Source organism: Scylla paramamosain, chromosome 11 (assembly GCF_035594125.1).
Source record: "Scylla paramamosain isolate STU-SP2022 chromosome 11, ASM3559412v1, whole genome shotgun sequence".
In the NCBI taxonomy this organism is placed as follows: domain Eukaryota; kingdom Metazoa; phylum Arthropoda; class Malacostraca; order Decapoda; family Portunidae; genus Scylla; species Scylla paramamosain.
Genome location: NC_087161.1, coordinates 10,849,963 through 10,873,550, shown reverse-complemented (window position 1 = coordinate 10,873,550; position 23,588 = coordinate 10,849,963). Strand labels below are relative to the sequence as shown.

At 39.5% G+C, this 23,588-nt stretch overlaps 2 protein-coding genes across 13 annotated transcripts in view; one reads left to right on the top strand and one right to left on the bottom strand.

The window, feature by feature from the left end:
* The window catches only part of LOC135104938 (thioredoxin domain-containing protein 16-like), a 428,690-nt gene that overhangs the window by 166,819 nt on the left and 238,283 nt on the right, over positions 1 to 23,588 (top strand). For all 10 annotated transcript variants that reach the window (XM_064012732.1, XM_064012729.1, XM_064012731.1 and 7 more), the window contains one exon: positions 4,121 to 4,293. In XM_064012732.1, the coding sequence (XP_063868802.1) occupies positions 4,121 to 4,293 (173 nt within the window). The remainder of the gene's footprint in view (positions 1 to 4,120; positions 4,294 to 23,588) is intronic.
* LOC135104944 (uncharacterized) lies at positions 6,882 to 23,027 on the bottom strand. 3 transcript variants are annotated; one of them, XR_010270615.1, is made up of 3 exons: positions 17,357 to 21,447; positions 11,375 to 15,557; positions 6,882 to 8,973 (listed from the first exon to the last, which is right to left on the bottom strand). XR_010270615.1 is itself a non-coding variant. In XM_064012758.1 (3 exons), the coding sequence occupies exons 1-3, from the start codon at positions 21,601 to 21,603 to the stop codon at positions 15,065 to 15,067; spliced, it is 414 nt and encodes a 137-aa protein (XP_063868828.1). In that variant the 5' UTR covers positions 21,604 to 23,027; the 3' UTR covers positions 11,321 to 15,064. The 3 variants fall into 3 exon arrangements, 1 of the variants encoding a protein (XP_063868828.1); XM_064012758.1 differs by lacking the exons at positions 6,882 to 8,973; positions 17,357 to 21,447 and adding an exon at positions 21,468 to 23,027 and having other exon boundaries at positions 11,321 to 15,173; positions 15,389 to 15,557; XR_010270614.1 differs by lacking the exon at positions 6,882 to 8,973 and having other exon boundaries at positions 11,321 to 15,557.

Sequence of the window (23,588 nt, the reverse complement as noted above, 5' to 3'; positions counted from 1 at the left end):
TCCCACATTACAGGAAGGATATAGGTCAATTAGAATCAGTACAAAGGAAAATTACTAAAAGGATACAGGGGATGAGGAGTATTCCTTATGAGGTGAGATTGAAGCTGTTAAAGTTACATTCTTTAGAGAGATGTAGGTTAAGAAGAGACCTGATAGAAGTCTTTAAGTAGTATAAGGGTTATAACAAGGGGGATGTAAGCAAAATTCTTAGGATCAGCAACCAGGACAGAACAAGAAATAACACGTTCAACCTTGAAAAATTTAGGTTTAAGAAAGAAATAGGACAAAATTGGTTCTCAAATGGAACGGACTCAATAATCATGTTGTTAGTGCTAAGACATTAGGGGGCTTCAAGAGAAGATTAAACAGGTTTTTGGATGGGGATGATAGTGGAAATAGGTAGGTATATTTGATACAGGAACTGCCACGTGTAAGCCTGATGGCTTCTTGCACCTTCCCTTATTTCTCATGTTCTTATATTCTTATGTTCTTCTAAGCTTAAGTCTTTGAATTCTGGTACCATCTTTGTCGCTATCTTCTGTATTCTTTCCTATTTCCGTATAACTTTTTTTCTATGTGGAGCCCAAACTATTGCTATGTATTCCAGTTTAGGAAACATTATGCTTGTTATAACTTTCGTCATCATTTCTTTATCTAAATAGTTAAACGGCACATTAATTAACGATCTGTATGTAGAGCCGAATATCCCGTTTATGTATCTTTCAGGTGATAGTGTGTCCCGAATCATTACTTACAGATCTTTTTCTTCATTACTTTTCGCTATTATTTCTCCTCCCATTTTGTACTTCCATAAAAATCTCTTTTTACTTTTCTTATTTTATACATGTGGCATTTTCTGGCATTAAATTCTAGTTTCCATATTTGGCTCCATGTATGTATCTTGTCAATATCCTTTTGTAACTCTTTGCAGTCATTTTTATCCTTTATTATTTTCATTATTTTTCCATCATAAGCAAACATTTTTATACAACTATTTAGATTCTCTGTCATATCATTTACATATATTTGAAACATATTAGGTGCCAACACATATCCTTACAGTACCTCACTTGTCACTTAGCACCAACTTGAATTAGTGTCTCTGATTACTGTTCTCATTTCCCTCCCTTGTAAATAATTATCCATCTCAATGTTGCTCCCTTAAGCCCTCCTCCATTCTTTAGCTTCCCCATAAGGCTTTTGTGGGGAACTTTATCGAATGCTTTTTTCAGATCCAGGTATACCACACCAACCCATCCGTCCCTCCCTTGCACTCTATCTATTACTCTCGTATAGAAATTCAGTAGATTTGTGCCACAGGATCTCCCTTTCCGGAATTCAAATTGCTTTTCTGTAATTATCTTTTCATCTTCTAAATATTGCACCCATCTATCTTTAATTACTATTTCACAAAGCTTGCTTACAATACTTGTTATATAATTTAATGGTTCCATTTTATCTCCCCCTTTGTATATTGCCATTATATTAGCCCTTTTCCATTCCCTTGGTACTTTTCCTTTTCTCAACGAGCTTTAAATTATATCCTGTATGGGTTCTTCCATTTGTTCTCTGCATTCTTTTAATATCCATCTATTTACCTGATCTGATCCCATAGCTTTTCTAACATCCAGGTCTTCCAGCAGTTTCTTGATTTCTTGTCTCTTTACTTGTATCTCCTGTATTGCCTGATACTGTGATACCACTTTCAGAGCCACAAAATTGGTTTCCTTTTGTAAACACAGATTGAAAACTCTTCATTAGTTCACCAGTCTCTTCAGTAGTTTCATAAATTCTTCCTTTTCTTTTTAACTTGTTTATGTCATCCCTATGTTTCATTTTTCCATTTATATATCTACAGAAGAGTTTGGGCTCTTCCTTGCATTTTCTTACTATGTCACTTTCAAAATTTCTTTCTTCTTCTCTTATTATTATACCATATTCATTCCTTACCTTTCTGTATTCTTCCCTAGTATTTCTGTTCAGATTTCTCATCATTTTCCTCAATGCCCTGTCCTTTTTCTTTTTTGCTTCTATACACCTGGTATTCATGCTTCCCAATGTTCACTTTATAACTTAGTACAAACTGTTGCATCTCCTCTCTATATACTTGCTCAAAAATATTTCTTATTTTTCTTGCACTTTACCTTCAAATAACTCTTTCCAGTTAATTTTTCCATAAATTTAAGGCAAAGTTTGCCTTAGCATAGTTCTGTCTCCCATTTCTATATTGTTCATTCCTGTGCAACACTGTTTCCTCCTGTAGTATTATCTCTATTGTCACATGATCACTTCTTCCCAGTGAACTCAGACAATGTATACTTGGTCTACTTTCTGGGGTTTTCATAAACACTGAGTCCAACTGTAATGGTTCTTCTTCTCTGCATCTTGTAGGTTCATTCACCCACTGTCTCATTGTATACATCATCATGGTATGCATAAGTTCTTTGCTCCATGACCCAACATTTTCTTTCACTTCCATCTCCTCCCAGTCTATTCCTTTAGTGTAGAAGTTGCCTTCTAAGAGCAATTTATTACTTTTCTTTATCATTTCCTTTATGCTATTTTTTGTTTCTAGTTACATAGTTTTATATTGTTGCCCTCCAGTGCATTAGTTTTTGGTGGTATGTACATTACAGTAACTTTCTTTTTTTTTCACTTCCTTTGAAATTAATCTCATCAATCAAAGTTTTTGTCATTCCACCACCATATTCCACTTCCTCAACAACTATATCCTCTTTTACCAGTATCATCACTCCTTCTCCTCCCTTTCCTTTTCTGTCTTACCTCCATGTGCTATAACCTTCCTTTGCAAATCTTAGCTTTATATCCTCTTTTAGTTTGGTTTCCGTTAAACATATCACGTCTGGTTTATTGTTCTTTAGGTAGTCTTTAAGTTCCAATAGGCTCAACACCAAACCATCTATATATGTGTACATAATTTTTAAGCTTCTATTTGGTGATCTTTTGTGGCATCTTTGGCCACCATTTCTTAACTTTCATGTCCACAACTTTTCAAATGAATCTCCTTGCTTGTTCCTGTGTCCTCTCCTCATTTTTTGATTGGGCCTCTACTCTCAATTCTTTCAGTTTCAGGAGGTTTAGCCTCCTCAGGAGTCAGATTACCCCTCAGCTAGCCAAAACATTGTTTGTGTACACCAAGACTCTTCAACAGGATCACATTTACCTTATTTCAAAGATTAGATTGCTGTCTTACATAATGTGTATTTCCTCCAAATATGTGAAAATCAAGAAAATATTTACAGGAACTATAAATTAGTAACAAACAGCAGCTTTTGCTTTGTCTCTTAATATTTGACATCAAGTAATTTTGTTCAGAACTGAATTGTGGTACAGCAACTGAAGCAATTATGAATTTGAAATTTTGTTTGAAAACCAATTTGCTTGAAAAGGGAGATGTTCAGTAACTGAGGTTTCACTGTACATTTAATTCCATTCCATATCTTGTGCTCCACTTATTTTCTTACTAAAATGTTTGTTGAATCTCACAGTCATAGCGACCTCTTATTTTCTCAATAATTTTGCATCATTTTGCTTTTGAATTTTCATGTATAGTTTTGTAACCATCATTACTCCATGTCTTTTCCACTTATATTCTTTCATCTCATACTAATTGTAATGGTTATTTATCACCATTTGGTTTTCTTTGTTACTTTGACTTTTATTAGAAACAATACCTTTGGCTCCTTCTCTTGTGAGTAATTCTACTCTTCCTGGTATCATCCTGCCAATATTGTATGCACTTTTATTCTATTGTATAACAATTATCTTAACTAATTTTAAATAAAGCAATATTATCTTCTAATATTTTCTTTAAATGCTTTCTCCATTATTTTTCTTCTAAGTTTAATGCTCTTTTAGTTCCAAATAAATCCTGTAATGTTTACAAATCTATTGTATATGAATTAAGTGGAAAGGAAAATTTTATATTATGTAGCATATTGTTAAAGATACTGAAATCATTGTAATTTTTTTTATTTATTTATTTTATTTTATTTATTTTTTTTTCATTTATTTATTTATTTATTTATTTTTTGCAGAAAAATTATACTCATTGTAAATTTGAGTAATTTCTATTCTACCCTTATGAAATATTTTGCAGCATGAGGTATCTGAGGTTCCTGCATCTGAAGAGTTTAAAACTCCCTATGACCAAGCTGACTTGCCTTGGGTACTACTGCTTCATGACAACTCTTCTGCTGCTCGTGTCAAGATCCTGGCACCCAGTCTGGCCCAGCTCTTGCATGGCTCAGTTGCCATCATCACTGTTAACCTGTAAGTGTTATCCTAACTTGTAATAATTTAATTTTATAGAAACTCAACTGGCTGCATTGCAGTTCCATCACATTGCAAAAGCACACAGACAAATGAGAGGTGCTTCACTATGTAGTGACACAATGGCTTCGCTGCATTATGAAAACACACAAATGAACAAGAGGTGTCACACTTCTGCAGCACCGCTGTATCTGCTGCACTGACACATCATACTGATGTTTGTATGTAAGGATATTAAACTGAATGTGAGTCCAGTTTAATATCTAAACATGATTATGTTTGGATATTTATGAATCCAGATACTGAATGTGCAGACATTGCAGATATTACTATTGAAAAATTTTCCTGCAACCATTAGAAATGCAAATGATTTTTGCATGTGTTTGATCACACAAAACAAGAATATGACAGCAATTTCCATGAATTGATGAAAACAGCCAAGAAAAATGGGTTGGTCTTTAACAGCAAGTGCACCATTATGACATTTGCTGTAAAATTCTTCAGTTAGGTATACAACAAAGAGGGCATCCACCTAGACCCATATAAGATGGATGCAATGGGGGACTTTGAAAGCTCTGGATCACTATGTGATACCATTGTACCATGCCATTGGCATGAAGAACCCTTAATGGACTGGTTGCTTGTTAGTTTTTCTGGTAAAAAATGTAATTATCCTTTTAATTAATTAAATTTTCTTATGATGTGATTAATTTGAAAAAAACAATGTAAATGTGTTGAGGAAAAAGGCCTCAGAGTTTTAGAAAAATCAACAAATGGCAGCTCGCAGATGGAGTGGTTGTGATGCCATACCTCAGGTCCAGTGATTGTTGCTTAGCACAGGGTAGACTACAACAGAGAATCTTGTGGATTTACAAGCATTGGTGGTATTGGTGTTTCGTTCTGTGATTCGGGAACAAGAACATAACATTAACTTCCCTCCCTGGAAAAAAAAAAAATCTGTGCCTAAAAACGAAAATATAAGGAAGCTGTAGTGGTGTGCAGCATCCCATTGTCATGGGCACCTCATTTTGCTGTCAAAATTAATATGAGTAATATTAATTGTTATATTATGTGGAGGTGCAGTTTAGCTAAGTATAAACAAATGAATATCATAGTAAACTACTGGATTCATCATACCTGTTACATACTTTGTAATTACTCTGTAATTTCCAGGCAGTACAGCTGTTTAAATGATCACAAATATGTGATCAACCCATACCAACCTGCTGTCGACTGTTGACTGCCAATGACAGCTATATCCGACACCAATATTCTCCCTTTACTTACATGGCTTGTGTGGTAGCCAAGCATTCCCAGTTTGGACATGTGGTAGCTCTCTCTCTCTTTCTGTTTAAGAGAGAGAGAGAGAGAGAGAGAGAGAGAGAGAGAGAGAGAGAGAGAGAGAGAGAGAGAGAGAGAGAGAGAGAGAGAGAGAGTCATTTGACTTGCACCATACCCAGCCACAGCCACAGTGAATTCGGCACCCAAGGCGGTGGGAAGGCAAAAGTTACACGTGTATGTTTCTCACATTGCCATGGGCAAATCATTCACTCTGAACTTCAAGTCTATTGCACAGTGAAGAGGAAGGATAGGTGAGCTGATTGCTTTAAAGTTCTACCTCATGGATGCATGTAGAGCTGCACAATAAGGAGGTAAAAATTAACTATTTTGGGCAAAAATGAGAAATAGCAACTCACCCATTCTACCCACAAGCCATGGTGATGAAATCCTTGTCATGTTGCCAGTAGTCATGAATGTTTGTGCCATGTCTGACTGCTGCTGCTACACTCTTTTTGCCCTAGAGGCTCTGAATATGCTTTTGGACTCTGATCATGAGTTCAGTGAGATTGAGTCATCTGGGATTGAATATAAGCCAACTCAGGATGAACTGGCTGAAGCTGAAACCCCTATCAAACCTTATATCAAAAATACTTTGTATTTTTTACATAATACTACTAAGACAATAATGAAAGTGACAGTAAGATTGACAGATGCAATAAAAAAAGTGAAAGTATGGTATAAATTTCCAGACAGAAATAGTATATATTTAGTTATTATTATAAATCTTACACATTTGTGCATCTGTGTAATCAAAGAGATAATCATACTACTTATAAATGTGCCTGATTACCCTGTCATGTATGAAGCACTTAGAATCATACTGTATCAAGTGTCATAGTATCTGAAACAGAGTTACATGTGGCACTGTATTCCTCAAACATCCCTTTATCTGGCAAATGAGTCAGAGCTACAGAACACGTGGCAATATGGTCGAAATTTCCATTAAGTAAACATAACTTTAACTCCTCATTTAGTTCTTGAAATATGCATATTTAAATGTTGTCAAGCTTTGGAAGTGATTTTCGCGTCTTTTAAAAAACAGCACTTGGTACGGTATGATTGTAAGCGCCTTATATTAGAGAATCTTCAGAATCACTAATAGTTGCTTCCAGAATAGGTGTGGCAACTACATCCCAACTTGCCTACTTGAACTCAAACCACAAATAATGAAAAATGTCTATAAACAAAACCAATAACCAGACAATCCAGTCGAAATTCTACCATTAAGGGATGAAAAATAAAGGATAGTAATTTCTGTGGTTTACTTTACAAAAAGTTCAACAACAATGATAAAGTACACAAGACTCACTGCAGGTCAGTTGAAGTGTGCTTGTAATTTTACGAGCCAAACCACTTATGCTGTAGGGGAGCTTTCACATGAGAAATGCTGCGCCACACAACACCGTCAGACTTTGAATGATGCAACCACCCACATGACATAAAAGAAAAGGTTCCATGCAGGATGATGAAATTGGTGTTGTAATCCATTAACACTGGGGGGGAGTGGAGGGCATGTGAAAGCTCCCCTACACCAGAGGTGATTTCCCTCATAAAACTGTAAGCATGCTTCAACTGACCTGTTGACCTGCTGAAGGGTCGCTTGTTCATGAGGTTTTGAAGCCATGTGGGTGTTGTGCCACTGTATAGCTTCACCACCTGTACATATTTCAATATACAATTTGTGATAAGTTTTGATAACATGAATGAACCTGAATACCATTCATTGTACATGGGTTTATATTCATGCATGCAGCTGCACATTTCACTAGTATTGCAATGTAACACAATCATTTTCAGCATAATGAATATTTATGAGGATCCAGCCCTTTCATGTTTAAATCATTATATCTTGGAATCAAAATATAATCCAAAATTCTAACATAGCAATCCTGAATAGGCCTGATTCCATAACAACAAGCTGATTATAATATTTTACACAAGTAGTCTCCCTCAATCACATAGCATCAGTACATATCATAAAATAAAACTGGTTACATATTCTGATGAATGAAACATTATTGAATGTAATACCCTGCATACCATACAGAAAATTAGCACTCATGCATGTTGTTCATGACATCACAATGTAACATTGGTGTCACAGGTGTATAGTATACTTTGAATAATCCATAATATAGTAATGTACTTTAGAGTCAAAATACCCTTCTCTACTCTAATATTGCATCCTGAAATGGATCAGATCCCATAACAATATTCTTATCATAATATTTTTTTATTTTACAAAAGTAGTCTTCCTGGACCACCCAGTTTTTGCTATGGTACAAGAAATTGGCACAGCCATAGCCTTGGCCTTCAATGGTGCAGCTGGCAAAACACTGCCAGCTGTGAATTTAGTGGTGTCCACCCCAGACAAATCAAGCATTTTTGTGATTCAACGTGCAAATGTGTCCTTTGAGACAGTTTTGTGTAGCTCGATAAAGCTGATAAGTAGTTTATGCTTCTTTTGTTCAGCACCCTGTCTGATTGCCTCAGTCATTTCAATGTAAGTTTGCAATGTCACATTTACACAGAAGCTGGCATCCTTAGCGTAAGCCTGAAATTTCACCACTTGAATGTTAAAGTTAAGCCTGCATTGCTTAATATTTTCCCCCAACTGAATAGGAAGGAAATATTTCCCTATGCTAAAAAGTGTAAAATTTGAAGTCTGGCTGCCTGAATTAGAGCATCAACATAACAAGTTTTAACATTAACTCCCTCAGGGACAGTGCATGTAGTGGACATATAGTTCTAAGTTTTTTTAATACTGGTTTAACATCCCAGGTCTCAGTATACCTGGGCATAGATGGTCTTAGATTAAACACCCTCTCATGAACCTGATAACTAGTGGGTGATTTCCCATTCTGCAGCCACCTGCCATAATGCCCAGTGATGAGAGGGCACCTCTCGCCATGTTAATGCACTCATACTGTACATCCCTGTGGAAAGTCTCGGCCAAGGAATTTATGATGTTGGACACAGTGGGATTAAGGGGATTGATATCCCCTCTACCACAAAATTGCATCCATCTTCTGACATGTGGACAGTATTGTTTCTCTGTTCCTGGTTTTCAGGAGGTAAGAATGATGTCCGCACCCATTACAGATATGCCTCATTCTCATAGGTTCTCCTGGACAATAGGCATGCCATCATTTGTATGTGCTTCATGAACAGGTGCCCCTCTGATGAGGATGGGTGCATCAGTACATCTATCCTTCACATAATAAATCATGAGTGGTCAACCATCATCCTGAGCAACAACCTCATCCACGGCTGGGACATCCACAAGGGTACAAGGGTATCCATTCCCGTGCTTCTTCTGCCTGCATCTTTTGCAGACACCTAGTAAGTAATGAGAATGGAGGGAAAATGTAAGTGAGCTCAAACCTTGCTCAGTTCAGTGAGAATACATCAGAGTATTCTGTTGCCATCTATTGTTTTTAAGAAATTATAAATCAGACAGCAAGATTACTGAAATCTTGACGACATAAACAAGCCATCGTGTTTTCACTGAAGATTGTGGTTCAAAGATGAGCGTGATCTTGGATAAGATAAACATGCCTTAAGTTAGATACATCAGTTTACAAATCAATATCAGTACCCAATCTAAATATTTTTCTATATTGTACTGAAACATTATTCATCCACCTGCTTAATTAAGTCTGTTCTCATTTCATCAGTAATAATCATAGATCTGTCAAGATTTCCCTTTTCTATGTGCGAAGCTGTGACTTTTACTGCCTCCAACTTCCTGTAGTGAAGCTTCCCCACCTCAGCTGATGGAATGGCAGGAACCACAAGACCAATGACCCTAGCCACTTCTTGGATTTTAACTTTATTCTTATGCATGAGTACTTCACAACCTTGCACTATTTGGTCCACTCTGTGATCTGGCAAGGAGTCTGTCATACTGTTGGTATCAATGATATTGCCTAAGTATTCATTGCATTTTGTGGGAACCAAAACCAGGATTGTAAAAAACCTGGGATTTTTTTTTATCCCAACCCACTGGGTTTTTTGGGTTTAATTTCTGTATTTTATTTATTTATTTATCTTGAGGGAAGTTTTATTTATTTTCTTGCTTATTCTTCATATCTATATGCAAATCAGTTTAAATAAGCAATTAAAAAGTAATTTAGAGTGAAACAAGATTTGATTTTCTCTCTCTCTCTCTCTCTCTCTCTCTCTCTCTCTCTCTCTCTCTCTCTCTCTCTCTCTCTCTCTCTCTCTCTCTCTCTCTCTCCATGTAGGAGGGACACTGGCCAAGAGCAACAGAAATATAATGAAAAATAAGGCCCACTGAGGTACCAGTCCCTGAACAGAGTCAAAAGTGGTAGTCAGAAATTACAGAATAAGCATCTTGAAACCTCCCTCTTGAAAGGGTTCAAATCATAGGAAGGAGGAAATACAGAAGTAGGCAGGGAGTTCAAAGTTTACCATAGAAAGGGAAAAATGACTGAGAATACTGGTTAACTCTTGCATTAGAGAGGTGGACAGAATAGGGATGAGAGAAAGAAGAAAGTCTTGTGCAGTGAGGCCATGGGAGGAGGTGAAGAATGCAGTTAGCAAGATCGGATGAGCAGCTGGCATGAAAATAGTGGTAAAAGATAGCAAGAGATGCAACATTGTGGTGATAAGAGAGAGAGGCTGAAGACAGTCAGTTAGAGGAGAGGAGTTGATAAGATGAAAAGTTTTTGATTCCTCTCTGTCTAAAAGAGCGGTGTGTGTGGAATCCCCCATTCATGTGAAGCATACTCCATACATGGACAGATAAGGCCCCATTACAGAGTTAGCAGCTGGTAGGGTGAGAAAAACTGGCAAAGATGCCTCAGAATGCCTAACTTCATAGAAGCTGTTTTAGCTTGAGATGAGATGTGAAGTTTCCAGTTTAGATTATCAGTAAATGACAGACTGAGGATGTTCATTGTAGAAGAGAGGGACAGTTGAGTGTAACTGAAGAAGAGGAGATAGTTGCCTGGAAGGTTGTGTCGAGTTGATAGATGGAGGAATTGAGTTTTTGAGACATTGAACAATACTAAGTTTGCTTTGCCCCAATCATAAATTTTAGAGGGATCAGAAGTCAGGCATTCTTTGACTTCCCTGCAAGAACTGTTTATTTCCTGAAAGGTTGGACGTCTACAAAAAGATGTGGAAAAGTGCAGGGTGGTATCATCAGCTTAGGAGTGGATAGGACAAGAAGTTTGGCTTAGAAGATCATTGATGAATAATAGGAAGAGAGTGGGTGACAGGACAGAACCCTGAGTAACACCATTGTTAATAGATTTAAGAAAAGAACAGTGACTGTCTACCACAGCAGCAATAAAACAGTCAGAAAGGAAACTTGAGATCAGCGGTTCCCAAACTTTTCAGGCCATATGCCACCTACCAGGATATGTCCGAGTCCATGCACCCCCATCCCACTGCCACCACCATTTTTGCTACTGTTTACTAGTAATTGCATGCATTACATTATCATTATGTTTATACAGCTCACATGTTTACTGATTTTGATAATTAACAATGATATCACTCATATCAGTTATTTACAACATAGGATTCTCATATCTCATATATATATATATATATATATATATATATATATATATATATATATATATATATATATATATATATATATATATATATATATATATATATATATATATATATAAGTAAGAAATTATGCCAGTTATAAGGAGGAGTTTTGTTAAAAAATTGTTACTGATAATATGCCAGCACTTACCTGTTAGTAATTCGTGGGATGGATGAGGCTGCATTTCAGCACACAGGTCAACAAAGTTGGGAACAACTGAAGAAAGTCTGATTCTTAGATCTTTCTCAGCATTCATCCTCTGGTATTACTTCATCTTCAGAGCTGTGAGTGCAGAAAAGCCAGTCTCACAGAGGTATGTCTTGGCAAAGGGCATCAATACTCTCAATGCTTACTTGGATAAGTTAACATAATCTTCCATGATTTGTGCCCAGAAATCCATGAGTAGTTTTTGTTTGAATTGTATTCCTGTTCCATTAGTGACAGATGCATGATTGGAAAAAAAGCTTTGAATGGATTGTTTATCCAAGTATATGATAGGTTCCTGGAAGGAAAGTATCTTCATAGCTGCTCTCTCAATTGTTTGAGGTGTTCAAGAATAAGACTTTTCACACACTTTTTCAAGACTATTTCACTTGCTTCATTGAAGTCATGTAGCAATGGTAAACACTGAATTTAGCCTGACTCTACATATCTTGACCAAAATGCTATTTTTTTATCACTGCTTTGATCTTGTTTAGTGTGTTAAACACTATGGATCTGACACCCTGAAGACTTGAGTTCATTTCATTCAGCACTGAGAAAATGTCTGCCAAGTATTCAAGTTTTTGCAGCCATTCTTCATCATGCAGGCAGGAAGACAAATTGAATGGGTGATCGACAAAAAAATGTTCAACTTCGCATCGAAGCTCATAAAGTCTTGTCAGAACTTTACCTTTGGATAACTATTGCACTTCTGTATGCAAAAGTAGTGTCTCATGTTCACTGCCCATTTTGTTGCACAGAACTTTGAAAATCCTTGAATTCTTCATTGGGTGAGCTTTGATGAAGTTGACCATTTTCACTGAATCATTAAGAAAAGATAGCAGCTCAGCTGGCATATTTTTTGAGGCAAGAGCCACTCTGTGAATGCAGCAGTGAACCCAGGAAACTGAAGGAACACTTTTCTTGATAAAAGCTACAAGCCCTTTATATTTCCGTCATTGACATTGCTCCGTCAGTACTTATTCCTACACAGCACTCCCATTCGATCCCATTGTCTTTCATAAAATTGTTGATTAAATAAAAAACGAGTGTCAAGAGGCTGACAAAACCAAAATTTCTCATGAACTGTGCCATTATTTAAGAAACAGACATAAACCAAAAGATTAGCCAGATTTCCAATATCTGTTGACTCATCAATCTGCAGGGAATAAAACTCACTGCCCTTGACACAACTTACCAGCTGGCAGAGAATATTTGAAGACATACTGTCAATGCAGCGGGCCACAGTATTGTTGGAAAATGGAATCATATCCAGCTTTTTCGCTGCTTTTTCTCCAAACATGCAATTTACCAAATCTTTTGCCACTGGCAAGCATACATCTTCCGTGGTCATGTGTGGCATTCCTTTTTTTGCTAAAGTGTAGCTAGCAAGGTATGATGCTTGTAGAGCATCCTTGTGAGATCCATTACTTGAATATGATCCCAATAGTTGTTTGTTTTTTCTTAATTCTTCCAATTTGCATTTGAAAAAATTTACTGGCATGTCTCTCAGGTTGTTATATTTAGTTTTACAGATTGTGGCATTAGTAAGAGGGCTTGAGACTGCTGTTAGCTTCACCACAAAGAACACATTGTGGACTTGGTGTTTCAGCATCACCAATCCATGTAAACCCCAATGCGATATAGCTTTCATCATATTTGCATTTTTTACTTTTCTTTTCACACTCGTCAGCTCTATCTTTCTGACTCAGTTGGTCTTGCTGTTCATTCTACCCCTTCACTCCGCCCTGTCCCTCTGCCTCACTCTGCTGTTCCATATCATGTTGTTTCACCTTGTGTCTTTTTCCCTGTGCTTCTCTCTGGCCCTCTTTATCTGTAACATCAGTGGCATTCACCCCACCTTCACCAGACGATATGGTCAAGGCTTGCTTTTCAGGATTTTCTTTTCTGACAGTTTCCCCATTTTCAACCAGATATCCATTGCTGGTACTTGAACAAATTTGTAATCTTAACACCTTCTGTCTATGAATGCAACTGACAGACTACTACGCCCCCCGAGTCTCGGGCAACTGATCAGGTATTGGACGTGTTAAGTCCAGATACAGTACTGAGTACACACACACACACACACACACACACACACACACACACACACACACACATACACACACAAACTATTCTTTAGCCATATTAATGGGAAGATGAAGAAGGAAGGTGTATCAAGACTGAAAGATGAAGGAAAAATGTATGATGATGCACAGGACATGGTGGAGGTTATGAACAATAGTTTCAGATTGGTATTTACTGTGGAAAGGGAGTTTGACGCTGGAAGGGATAAGTTGGTGAAGAATATACTAAGTACAGTCCCAGTCAGTTATGAAGAAATTCTTAAGATGTTGGAAGAACTTGAAGTAAATAAAGCAACTGGTCCAGGTGGAGTATCAAACCGGATATTGAAGGAATGTAGAGAACAACTGGCTGATAAAATTAACAGAGTACATGAGACATACTGGAGGTCAGCTGAAGTGTACTCAAGATTTTACGAAGTAAATCACATCTGCCTGAAGCTAGCTTTCACATGAGATAATGCCGCGCTGTCCCACATGTCAGACTTTGGAGCGTACGACCACCCACATGAAAATGAGAACCCCACCGATCCCAATTTCCTCACTTCAGAGGATTTATAGAATGAAACAAAGGGTGGGAGAGGAGGGCATGTGAAAGCTAGCTTCAAGCAGACGTGATTTGCTTTGTAAAATCTTGAGCACACTTCAACTGACCTCCGATAAGTCTCATGTACTCTGTCAATTTTACGTCAGCAAATCACTTGTCTGCTGAAGCTCGCTACCCCATGAGGTTTTAAAGCCATGTGGGTGTTGTACCTTGATAAGCGTTCATTAGTTCAATACAGTCAAAGTTGTCATGATAACTCCTAATCTAATAGAGGTAAGAAAAACTCTGGAAACAAAAGAACTTTCATTCTACAACCATTCCCAACTAAGAAGTAACAACCTCTACCAGACATAACCTAACACTGCCTCTTGAAAATCATGCACATCACAAGCAATTACCTTGTCATAATGTCTGGCAAATGTGGTCCACTGTGACCAACCAGCTTTTGCCATAATGTGAGCTACTGGTACTTCCATGGCCTTCGCTTTTGAGGCTGCTGCTGGTCACACACTGTGTACACTGTATACTTTGCAGTGTTCATCCCCAACAAAACCAGCATTGTTCTAATCCATCTTGCGAAAGTCTCCCTTGATACCTGTTTGTGTGATTTAATGAAGCTGATGAAAAGTTGTCCATCTTCTTACCCAACTTTCCTGAACTGTTCTGTCTTTTCAATGTACATTTTGAGTGTTTAACATACACATAACCTTGTATCTTTGGTAAAAACATGAAATTTCACAACCTGAATGTTACATTTTGGTCGGCATTGTTTAACATTGCCACCTAACCACGTGGTAATGGAATCCTCCCCTATGCTGATGTTCTTCAGCACTAAAAAGTGTAAAGTTTGAACCTGGGCTGCTTGTGTGAGGGCCATCAGCATTACTAATTTCAAAGTCAGGGCCTTCAGAGTGAGATTGGTAACAAGGGCCATGGTCCTCATCCTCAGTTGACACAAGATGGGCGTGACATCCCAGGTATCAGTATACCTGGGTGTTGATGGCCTCAGGTTGAATACACCTCTAAGCAGTCTGTTGACCATGGGGTTGTTGCCACTAATCCAAGCAAAGAAAGAGCCCCCCTGGCAGTGGTGACACAGTCATACCCCACTCCTCTGTGAAAGGTTTCAGATAAAAAATTAATTGAATGGATTACAGAGAGATTAAGGGGATTGATGCCCTACCTATGACAAAACTGTGTCCATCTATTGACATGTGTACGGTACTGCTTTTCAGTCCCAGGCTTCCAAGAGGCCATGATGATGTCCGTACCCACAGACGAAATGCCTTGTTTTTGCAGCTTTTCCCAGACAAAAGACAAGCCATTAACTTAGTATGTCTCATGATGGGGTGGTCCTCTGTTGTGAGTGGTAGAGTGAGCACGTTCTTCATCTTTGTGATGAGCCGGGGCTCCTTGACAAGCGTCCCACAGTTGGGACGGCCACAGTGGAACCACCAGCCATCCTTTTGCCTGTTCCTCTCGTAGCTCCTGCAGACATCTGGAGATCAGAGCAAATGGGGGAAAGATGTAAATTAACTCAAATTGAGCCCAATTAGTAAAAAAAATACATAAAAAAATTCGGTCTCTGGGTCGGGTTTCCAAGAACAATATCGGTCAACCTGTTTGTTTGATTGAGAAGCAAATAAATCAGAAATTTTGCAGATGTCCTTGAAAATGTTTTAATTTAGCCTCCATTCATGTCTGTCATTAAATCTGTGAGATGCTTTGTCTTCTATGACGTTGTCTCTGCCGGGTATGTGAGAGAAGGTAATCCAAGCATCTCTTGCTAAACACCATTTCCAGATCTCAGTGCAGATCTCATTGCAAGTCAAAGATTTCATACCCCCCATTTCATTAACATAAGTAATGGGGGTGGTGTTATCACAGAACACTTTGACATGCCTCCCTCTGAGTTCACATGCAAAAGATTTCAAGATAGGAAAAATGGCTTTGAGCTCCTTTGCATTGATGTGAAGTTGAAGTTCATTTAATTTCATTAACATAGGTAGTGGCTGTGGTGTTATCACAGAACACTTTGACATGCCTCCCTCTGAGTTCATGTGCAAAAGATTTCAAGGTAAGAAAAATGAGTTTGAGCTCCTTTGCATTGATGTGAAGTTGAAGTTCATCCTTGAACCATCTGCCACCTGTAGTTTGAGAGTTGAGGCAACCACCCCAGCCTAAGTCCGAGGCATTAGTCTACAACTCAGTGTCAGGTGACTTGCGGAAAATTTTCCTGTCTTGCAGAGTAACTTGATTGAGCCACCACCTGAGGTCCATTTTCATGTCATCCGTGATTGGCATCCATTTGTCAAAGCTACCATTGTTATTTTGTAAAGCAGCAATTTTGGCAATTTCCAGCTTTCTGTAAAACAACTTGCCCATTTCCACAGCAGGGATTGCAGCAACCAGCAGACCAACAACTCTGGCCACTTCTCTGATTTTCCCTCTCTTTTTCTGCAACAGCAGAGTACAACTGTGCAAAATTTTCTTGATTCTACGTTCTGGTAGGGTGACGGTCATATTCAGTGAGTTAATAACATTTCCCAAATACTCTATATGATTAGTGGGAACCAAAATGGATTTTTCAACATTGATACAGAAACCGAGTTTCCTTAACAAATGCAAAGTATCTCTAATACAGTTGTAACAACCAGACAGAGAACTATTGCATATGAGAGTGTCATCAATATAGCTGGTAATGTTGTAGCCCAAGTCTCGTAGAGTAGCAAAGACCAGTTTCATTAGTTTGGTGAAAAGTCGTGGACCATCTGAAATGCCATTGGCCATACAGATGAAATGAAAAATCTTCCCACACCACTTAAAACAGAGATACTTCTGTTGTTCCTCAGCTATCTTAATTGAATAGTAAGCGTGGCAAAGGTCCGCTGAAGCCATGAAATCCCCCCTATTTACAAGTCTCACTGGTTGTTCAAAATTTTCCATTTTGAAATGCTTCTAAGCAATATGTTTATTTAACTTTTTCAGGTTGATTATCATCCTAAACTCACCATTCTTTTTCTCCCTTAAAAAATATCAGAGACTATCTGCCCATCCTGCTTATGAGTAAGAGCAATTACCTTGAGAGCTAATAAATTTTGTAATTTCCTGATCAATGAGAATTTTATCTTCCTCCTTAAAAACATACTCCTGCTCAAAAAGTAAAGGTGTAATGTTATTCACATCAAGGTCAAGGTGGCAGTGCACAACAATGTCAAGAATATGAGGGTCAAGAGTGATCTTACACCATTCATGCAAAATATTGCTGAGTCTGCCTGCAACAAAATTAGGGCTTGCCTGTATTATTGCCGAGGATTGCTGTGACCCTGGCCTTGGGAGTTTTTTGGCTTAGAGTCCTGCTGTGGGTAGGTGAACCGTGGTTTTCCCTTGGAGCCGACCCAACATTGGCCGTAAGGATGGAACCTAGTTGGAAATCCTCTGGCAGGGGCTCTACCCTGGAACACTCATGGTTTTCCCCCCACAGGTTTGCTGAAGCCAAATTTCCAAGTGGGGTAGGATTTCCTGACAGAGAATTTACTCCTCAGTCTTTCTGTCTCCTCAGTTTGTTTGGTGGACTGCAAGACGTCATCTCCAAACAAAAACCTTGTCATTGGAACCGTGTCAGAGCATAAGTGAGCGTACTTATGGCTGATTTCATGCTTGATGACAAAGTGTCTTGCCAAGTTGTTGCGATGATTGGCATTTCCAAGCAAGGCCAAAGCCCCATTGAGGAGACTAACTTCCTGAGCCACCACAGAGTTTCCTTCCTCCTGTGCAAAATTATCCAGCACAGTGAGCGACTCGACAATAATAGTGGCTGCCTTGAGTAAATCTTTACCAACCTCCTTCATGCAGAAATCGGTTCGTTTAGCATCTGATTTCAGTGTCTCTAAAATGTGTGAGTTACACTCAACAGGGTCCAGTGCAGGGTAGTTGCCTGGCCCCTTGGTGATGTCAGCCTCCAGAACTTCTCAATAGTCCTCCTCACGCATCCTATTAGCAAACAGATGATTCACCATGCCTGCGATATGTGTTTGAACATCTGCCAAAACACATTCCAAGGGCCCGTAGGTCTTAGCGCCTTGCAACAACACACTGTATATAGGCAAGCCAGGGAGCTCCCCATCTTCACTGTCCTCATCACCATCCAGTCTAAACCCAGAGAATCCAGCATTCGAGGCAACCACTTCAGCCTGCAAATCCTCAGGACAAAGCAGGGGGCCAGTCAAGCCAAGGTTGGGGTCACCGCTGCAGGTAGGAACACTGCTTCTGGCAGTCAAGGAGTCCTATGTGCCTTGCTGTCTCTTGGCTTTCAGTTTCTCCATGTCACCCCTTAATTCGGCAAGGGCGTCCATAAGCATGGCCCAAGGAGCAGCGTGCATCTCCTCCCAGGACAGAGAAGGAGAGGGAGACATTTTGTAGTGGTATCACGGTACCAGCTGACTGAGCAGGCGATGTACAGTCTCACCTTCTGCTCAAGGACAGATGATCTTCAGACAGCGTACGGTCTCTCCTCGAACTCCTGTGACAAGTTGTAAAGTGCTTGTGTCTGGACTTGTCCTCACTGCAGCATGAACTCATAGTACTCGTATGTCCTCCATTAGAGGACTTGCCCTTATGACCCGATGTCTTGGCTCCATGGGAGTCGTCATTCAGGGAAGACATGGCAGTAAAAAACAAACACCATCGTAAACAAAATCCTTAACCTGGATTTATTTGAGGGCAATAACCTGCTCCTACTAAAGAGGAAAGTGGGTGCAGTGCTCTGCTGCCTATGTGACAGGTGACAGCCTGGCAAAGCAAAGCAAAGCAAAGACCTGGGCGAAAAGGTTGAGATAGGAGCGTCTGACCAGTGCAGGAGCCATGGAGCAACTGGCATGTGGGGCAGCATGGTGTTATCTCATGGGGTAGCGAGCTTCAGCAGACAAGTGATTTGTTAACGTAAAATTCAGTCTAGTGATGACATCACTATCACAGGGAAGAGTACCAAAATATTATACCAATATTCAAAGGAGGAAATAAGGAAAACCACTAAATTATAGACCAGTGTCCTTGACTAGTGTTGTAGGAAAACTATGTGAAAGAACAATAAAGGAAAGATGGATGGAACGCTTGGAAAGAGATAAAGTTTTGGTAAATCGTCAATTTGGATTTAGGAGGGGAAGATCATGCTCCATGAACTTATTGTCCTTTTTATTCAAGGGTAGTCGATATTGTACAGGAGAGAGACGAATGGGTGGATGGTGTGCACTTAGACTTGAAGAAAGTGTTTGACAAAGTACCACACCGAAGATTGCTATGGAAGATAAAAAATTATGGAAAAATTGGAGGAAGACTGCTGGAGTAGATGGAGGATTATCTGGATGATAGAGACATGAGAACTGTAATACAAGACCGAAATTCATCTTGGCTGGAAGTAACTTCTGGTGTCCCACTGGGGTCAATGTTGGGATCAATAATGTTTGTAATATATGTAAATGACATAAATGAAGAAATAGATAGTTATATGAACTTATTTGCAGATGATGCTAAGCTGATGAGAAGGGTAGAAGATGTAAATGACTGTATGATTCTGCAAGATGATTTAAATAAAATAAATAAATGGAGTAAATCTTGGCAAATAAAATTCAATTTAAGTAAATTTAAAGTAATGGAGTTTGGTAAGAGTAAGAAAAGAATACAATATCATTATGACATGGATGGTGTGAAGTTAAAAAGTCAAAAGAAGAAGTGGATTTGGGAGTAACAGTTACTGAAAATTTGACTCTGGACAGACATACTGATAAAATACCTGGAGAGACAATGAATTTGTTAAAAAGAGTAAAAATGGCATTCTTATATTTGGATGAAGGAATGATAAAAAGTTGTTGATTTCCATTATAAGACCAAGATTGGAATATGCAGCAATGGTGTGGTCTCCTCATAAAGAGGAATATTATAAAATAATTGATGAAGTACATGAGACTTACCGTAGGTCAGTTGAAATGTGCTTCGAATTTTATGAAGCAAATCACCTCTGCTAGAAGGGAGCTTTCACATGAGATACGCTTTGCCGCTTCATGCCACCAGACGTGAAAGAGACTTTAAAGAGTACGACCAACCACATGAAAGTAACTGAACATTTTGCACTGCTAGAAATATGTAAGCCACAAGACGCTACAGAGCGTAGGATGAGAGAGGCGGGCATGTGAAAGCTCCCTTCTAGCAGAGGTGATTTGCTTCATAAAATTCAAAGCACATTTCAACTGACCTATGGTAAGTCTCATGTACTTCATTAATTTTACGTCAGCAAATCACACCTCTGCTAGAGGTTGCTTCCCATGAGGTTTTGAAGCCATGTGGGTGTCGTACTGTAGACATGCAGAGAAGATAAATGATGCAAGCAGTAACTAAACTTCAATATAATAAGAAATTTACATAGCCATGGACCAGGTGACAAGAGACAACATCTCCTATGCAAACAAAATGAACAGACTATTGAAGGACAGCATCTTGGAAAGGATCGTGACTTGGGACAATCTCCTTGTCATAGAATTTGGCAAAAGTGGCAGCCCTGGACCACCCAGCCCTTGCTATGATGTGTCCAATAGGTAGAGCCATGGCTTTGGCTTTTGATGCAGCTGCAGGCCGAACACTGCCCGCTGAATACTGGCTGGAGTCTATGCCCGACAGAGAAAGCACTGTTCGAATCCATCTTGCAACAGTGTCCCTCGTTACATGCTTGTGGGGCTTGATAAAACTTAGGAGTAACTTCCCATTCTCCTGATTTGCAGAATTTCTGAACTCCTCTGTCCTAGCAATATACATTTTCAGTTTCACACACACACACAATCTAATGTCTGTAGAATATGCTTTAAAGGTCACAAACCGCACATTGAACTTTGTCCTGCACTGTTTAATAGTTTCCCCTAACCAAACACAAACAGAATCCTGCCCAAAACTAATATTCCTCAGCAACAAACAGTGCAAAGTTTGTATTCTGGCAGCCTGCGTAAGTGCCATCAACATCACAAGCTTCAGTGTTAAGTCCTTTAAAGAGAAGGAGGACAAAGGATCCATGACACGCAGATGCTGTAGCACCTGCTGAACTTCTCAATTTCTTGTATACCTAGGGATAGATGGCCGCAAGTTAAAAACTCCCCTTGAGAACCTGGTGACAAGAGGATGGCTTCCTGCACTGCAACCATCCACAGTAATCCCCAGGGAGGAAAGTGCACCCCTGGCAGTGTTAATTGAAGTATAACCAACACTTCTGTGGAAAGTAACAGACAGAAAATTCACAACATCAGTTCAGTGGGAGCAAAGGGATTGATGTTCCGGCTACTACAAAACTGTAGCCATCTGTTGACATGTGGCTGGTACTGCCTCGCAGTCACAGATCTCCAGGAGGCAAGGATGGTGTCCATACCTGCCTGAGAAATGCCCCTATCTCGCAGATGTTGCCGGATAAGAGGCAAGCCATCAGTCGGGTGTGTCGGAGAATGGGGTGTTCCTCCTCCGTCGATGGGTGACGCAAGTTGTGTGCCCCCCTCGGAATCAGCCATGGTTCCTTGACCAGCAAAGTGAGTAGAGTCCCCATCCAGGGCTGGGACGGCCAGAGAGGCAACACCATCCACCCCTTTGCTGATTCTGCTCAAATTTTCTGTAGGCACCTGGCAATCAGAGCAAAGGGTGGGAAAAGGTAGATTAGTTCAAACTGCGACCAGCAGATGGAAAAGGCATCAAAATGTTCTGCATCTGGGTCAGGTTTCCAGGAGCAGAAACGAGTCACTTGAGCATTCAGTCTAGAAGCAAAGAGATCAATGCTCAGAACCCCAAATACTTCAGAAAGGGTCCTAAAGAGTTCTTCATTCAATTTCCACTCATGCCTGTCATAGAATGCCCGAGATGCAGCGTCTGCCATGAGACTGACTTTACCTGGTACATGAGAGGAGGTAAGCCAGGTATCATTCACCGCACACCACTCCCAAAGGTCACGGCAAATGTCTTTACACAGTGAGGACCGTGTGCCGCCCATTTCATTGACATAGTTCACCGCCGTCGTGTTATCACAAAACACCCGAACATGTCATCCTTTGAGAAGAGATGCAAATGAGCGCACTACCAGGAAGATGGCTTTGAGTTCCTTTGCGTTGATGTGCAAGGCAGATTCTGATAATGACCATCTCCCATTAACTTTTTTGTTGATTGAGGTGGCCACCCCAACCTAAATTCGATGCATCAGTATACAGTTCCAATTCTGTTCTGAAAAATCTGTCTGTTTTGCAATGCAATGTGAGATACCCACCAAAGCAAGTCCAATCTCATCTCATGAGTGACCACCATCCACTTGTCAAAGTTACCTCTTGTGTCTTTTAACGCAGCAATCTTAGCACATTCTAACCGCCTGTAATGCAGTTTCCCCATCTCTGCTGCTGGAACGGCTGCAACTAATAACCCAATGACTCTGGCCACATTCCGAATTTTGGCTCTGTCACTATGTAACAATTCCTCACACCATTGTAGTATCTTGTGTATCCTACGATCAGGTAATGTTACGGTCATAGTCTCAGAATCTATAATGTTCCCCAAATACTCCAAGCACTTAGTGGGGACCAAGACAGATTTGCCTTCGTTAATACAGAAACCTAACTTCTTGAGCAAGTCAACAGTGGCACGCACACTCTCACAACATCCATCAAAAGTGCTGTGACAAATAAGAGTATCATCAATGAAACTCGTGATGATATGTCCCTTCTCTCTAAGAACAGCAAAAACAGGTTTCATTAATTTAGTGAACAGACGGGGACCATCCGCAACCCCATTAGGGAGACACCTGAATTGATAAATTTTTCCTTGCCATTTGAAACACAGAAAATGCTGTTGCTCCTCAGCTATCTTAACAGAATAATTGGCTTGCCACAAATCAACAGAGGCCATGAAGATACCACTGTTAACAAGTCGAATTGCCTGCTCAAAATTTTCCATCTTGAAGTGTTTGTAATCTAAAAATTTATTAAATTTTGCCAGGTTAAGGATCATCCTAAACCCACCATCCTTCTTCCGTCTTAAGAAAATAGGGGAAAGAATTTGCCCCTCCTGTCTCTGAGTCTCCTTGATAATCCCCAGACCCAAAAGCTGTACAATTTCCTGGCAAACAATTTCCTTTTCCTCAACATTAAACACATACTCAACTTCTTCAGCAAATAAGGGACCAATGTTAGCAACATCAATATCTAAATGGCAATACTGAACAATATCTAAAATATTTGGATCACTGGTAATGGCATGCCACTCATGTACAAAATTGTGAAGTCTGCCAGCTTGAAAAAGATGACTCACCTCAGTTACTGCCGGGGATTGTGACCCCGGCCTCGGGAGTTTTTTGTCTCAGGACCCTGCCATGAGAAGGATTGCTGTTGCTCACTCCGGGGACCATGCGTGCGTTGGCCATATGGATGAAACCTGGACATAAAACCCTTGTATGGCAGTTTCCCAGAAGAGCCCCTAAACTTGCCAGTTTAGTGCCCTCTAAGGGGTGTGATGTTCC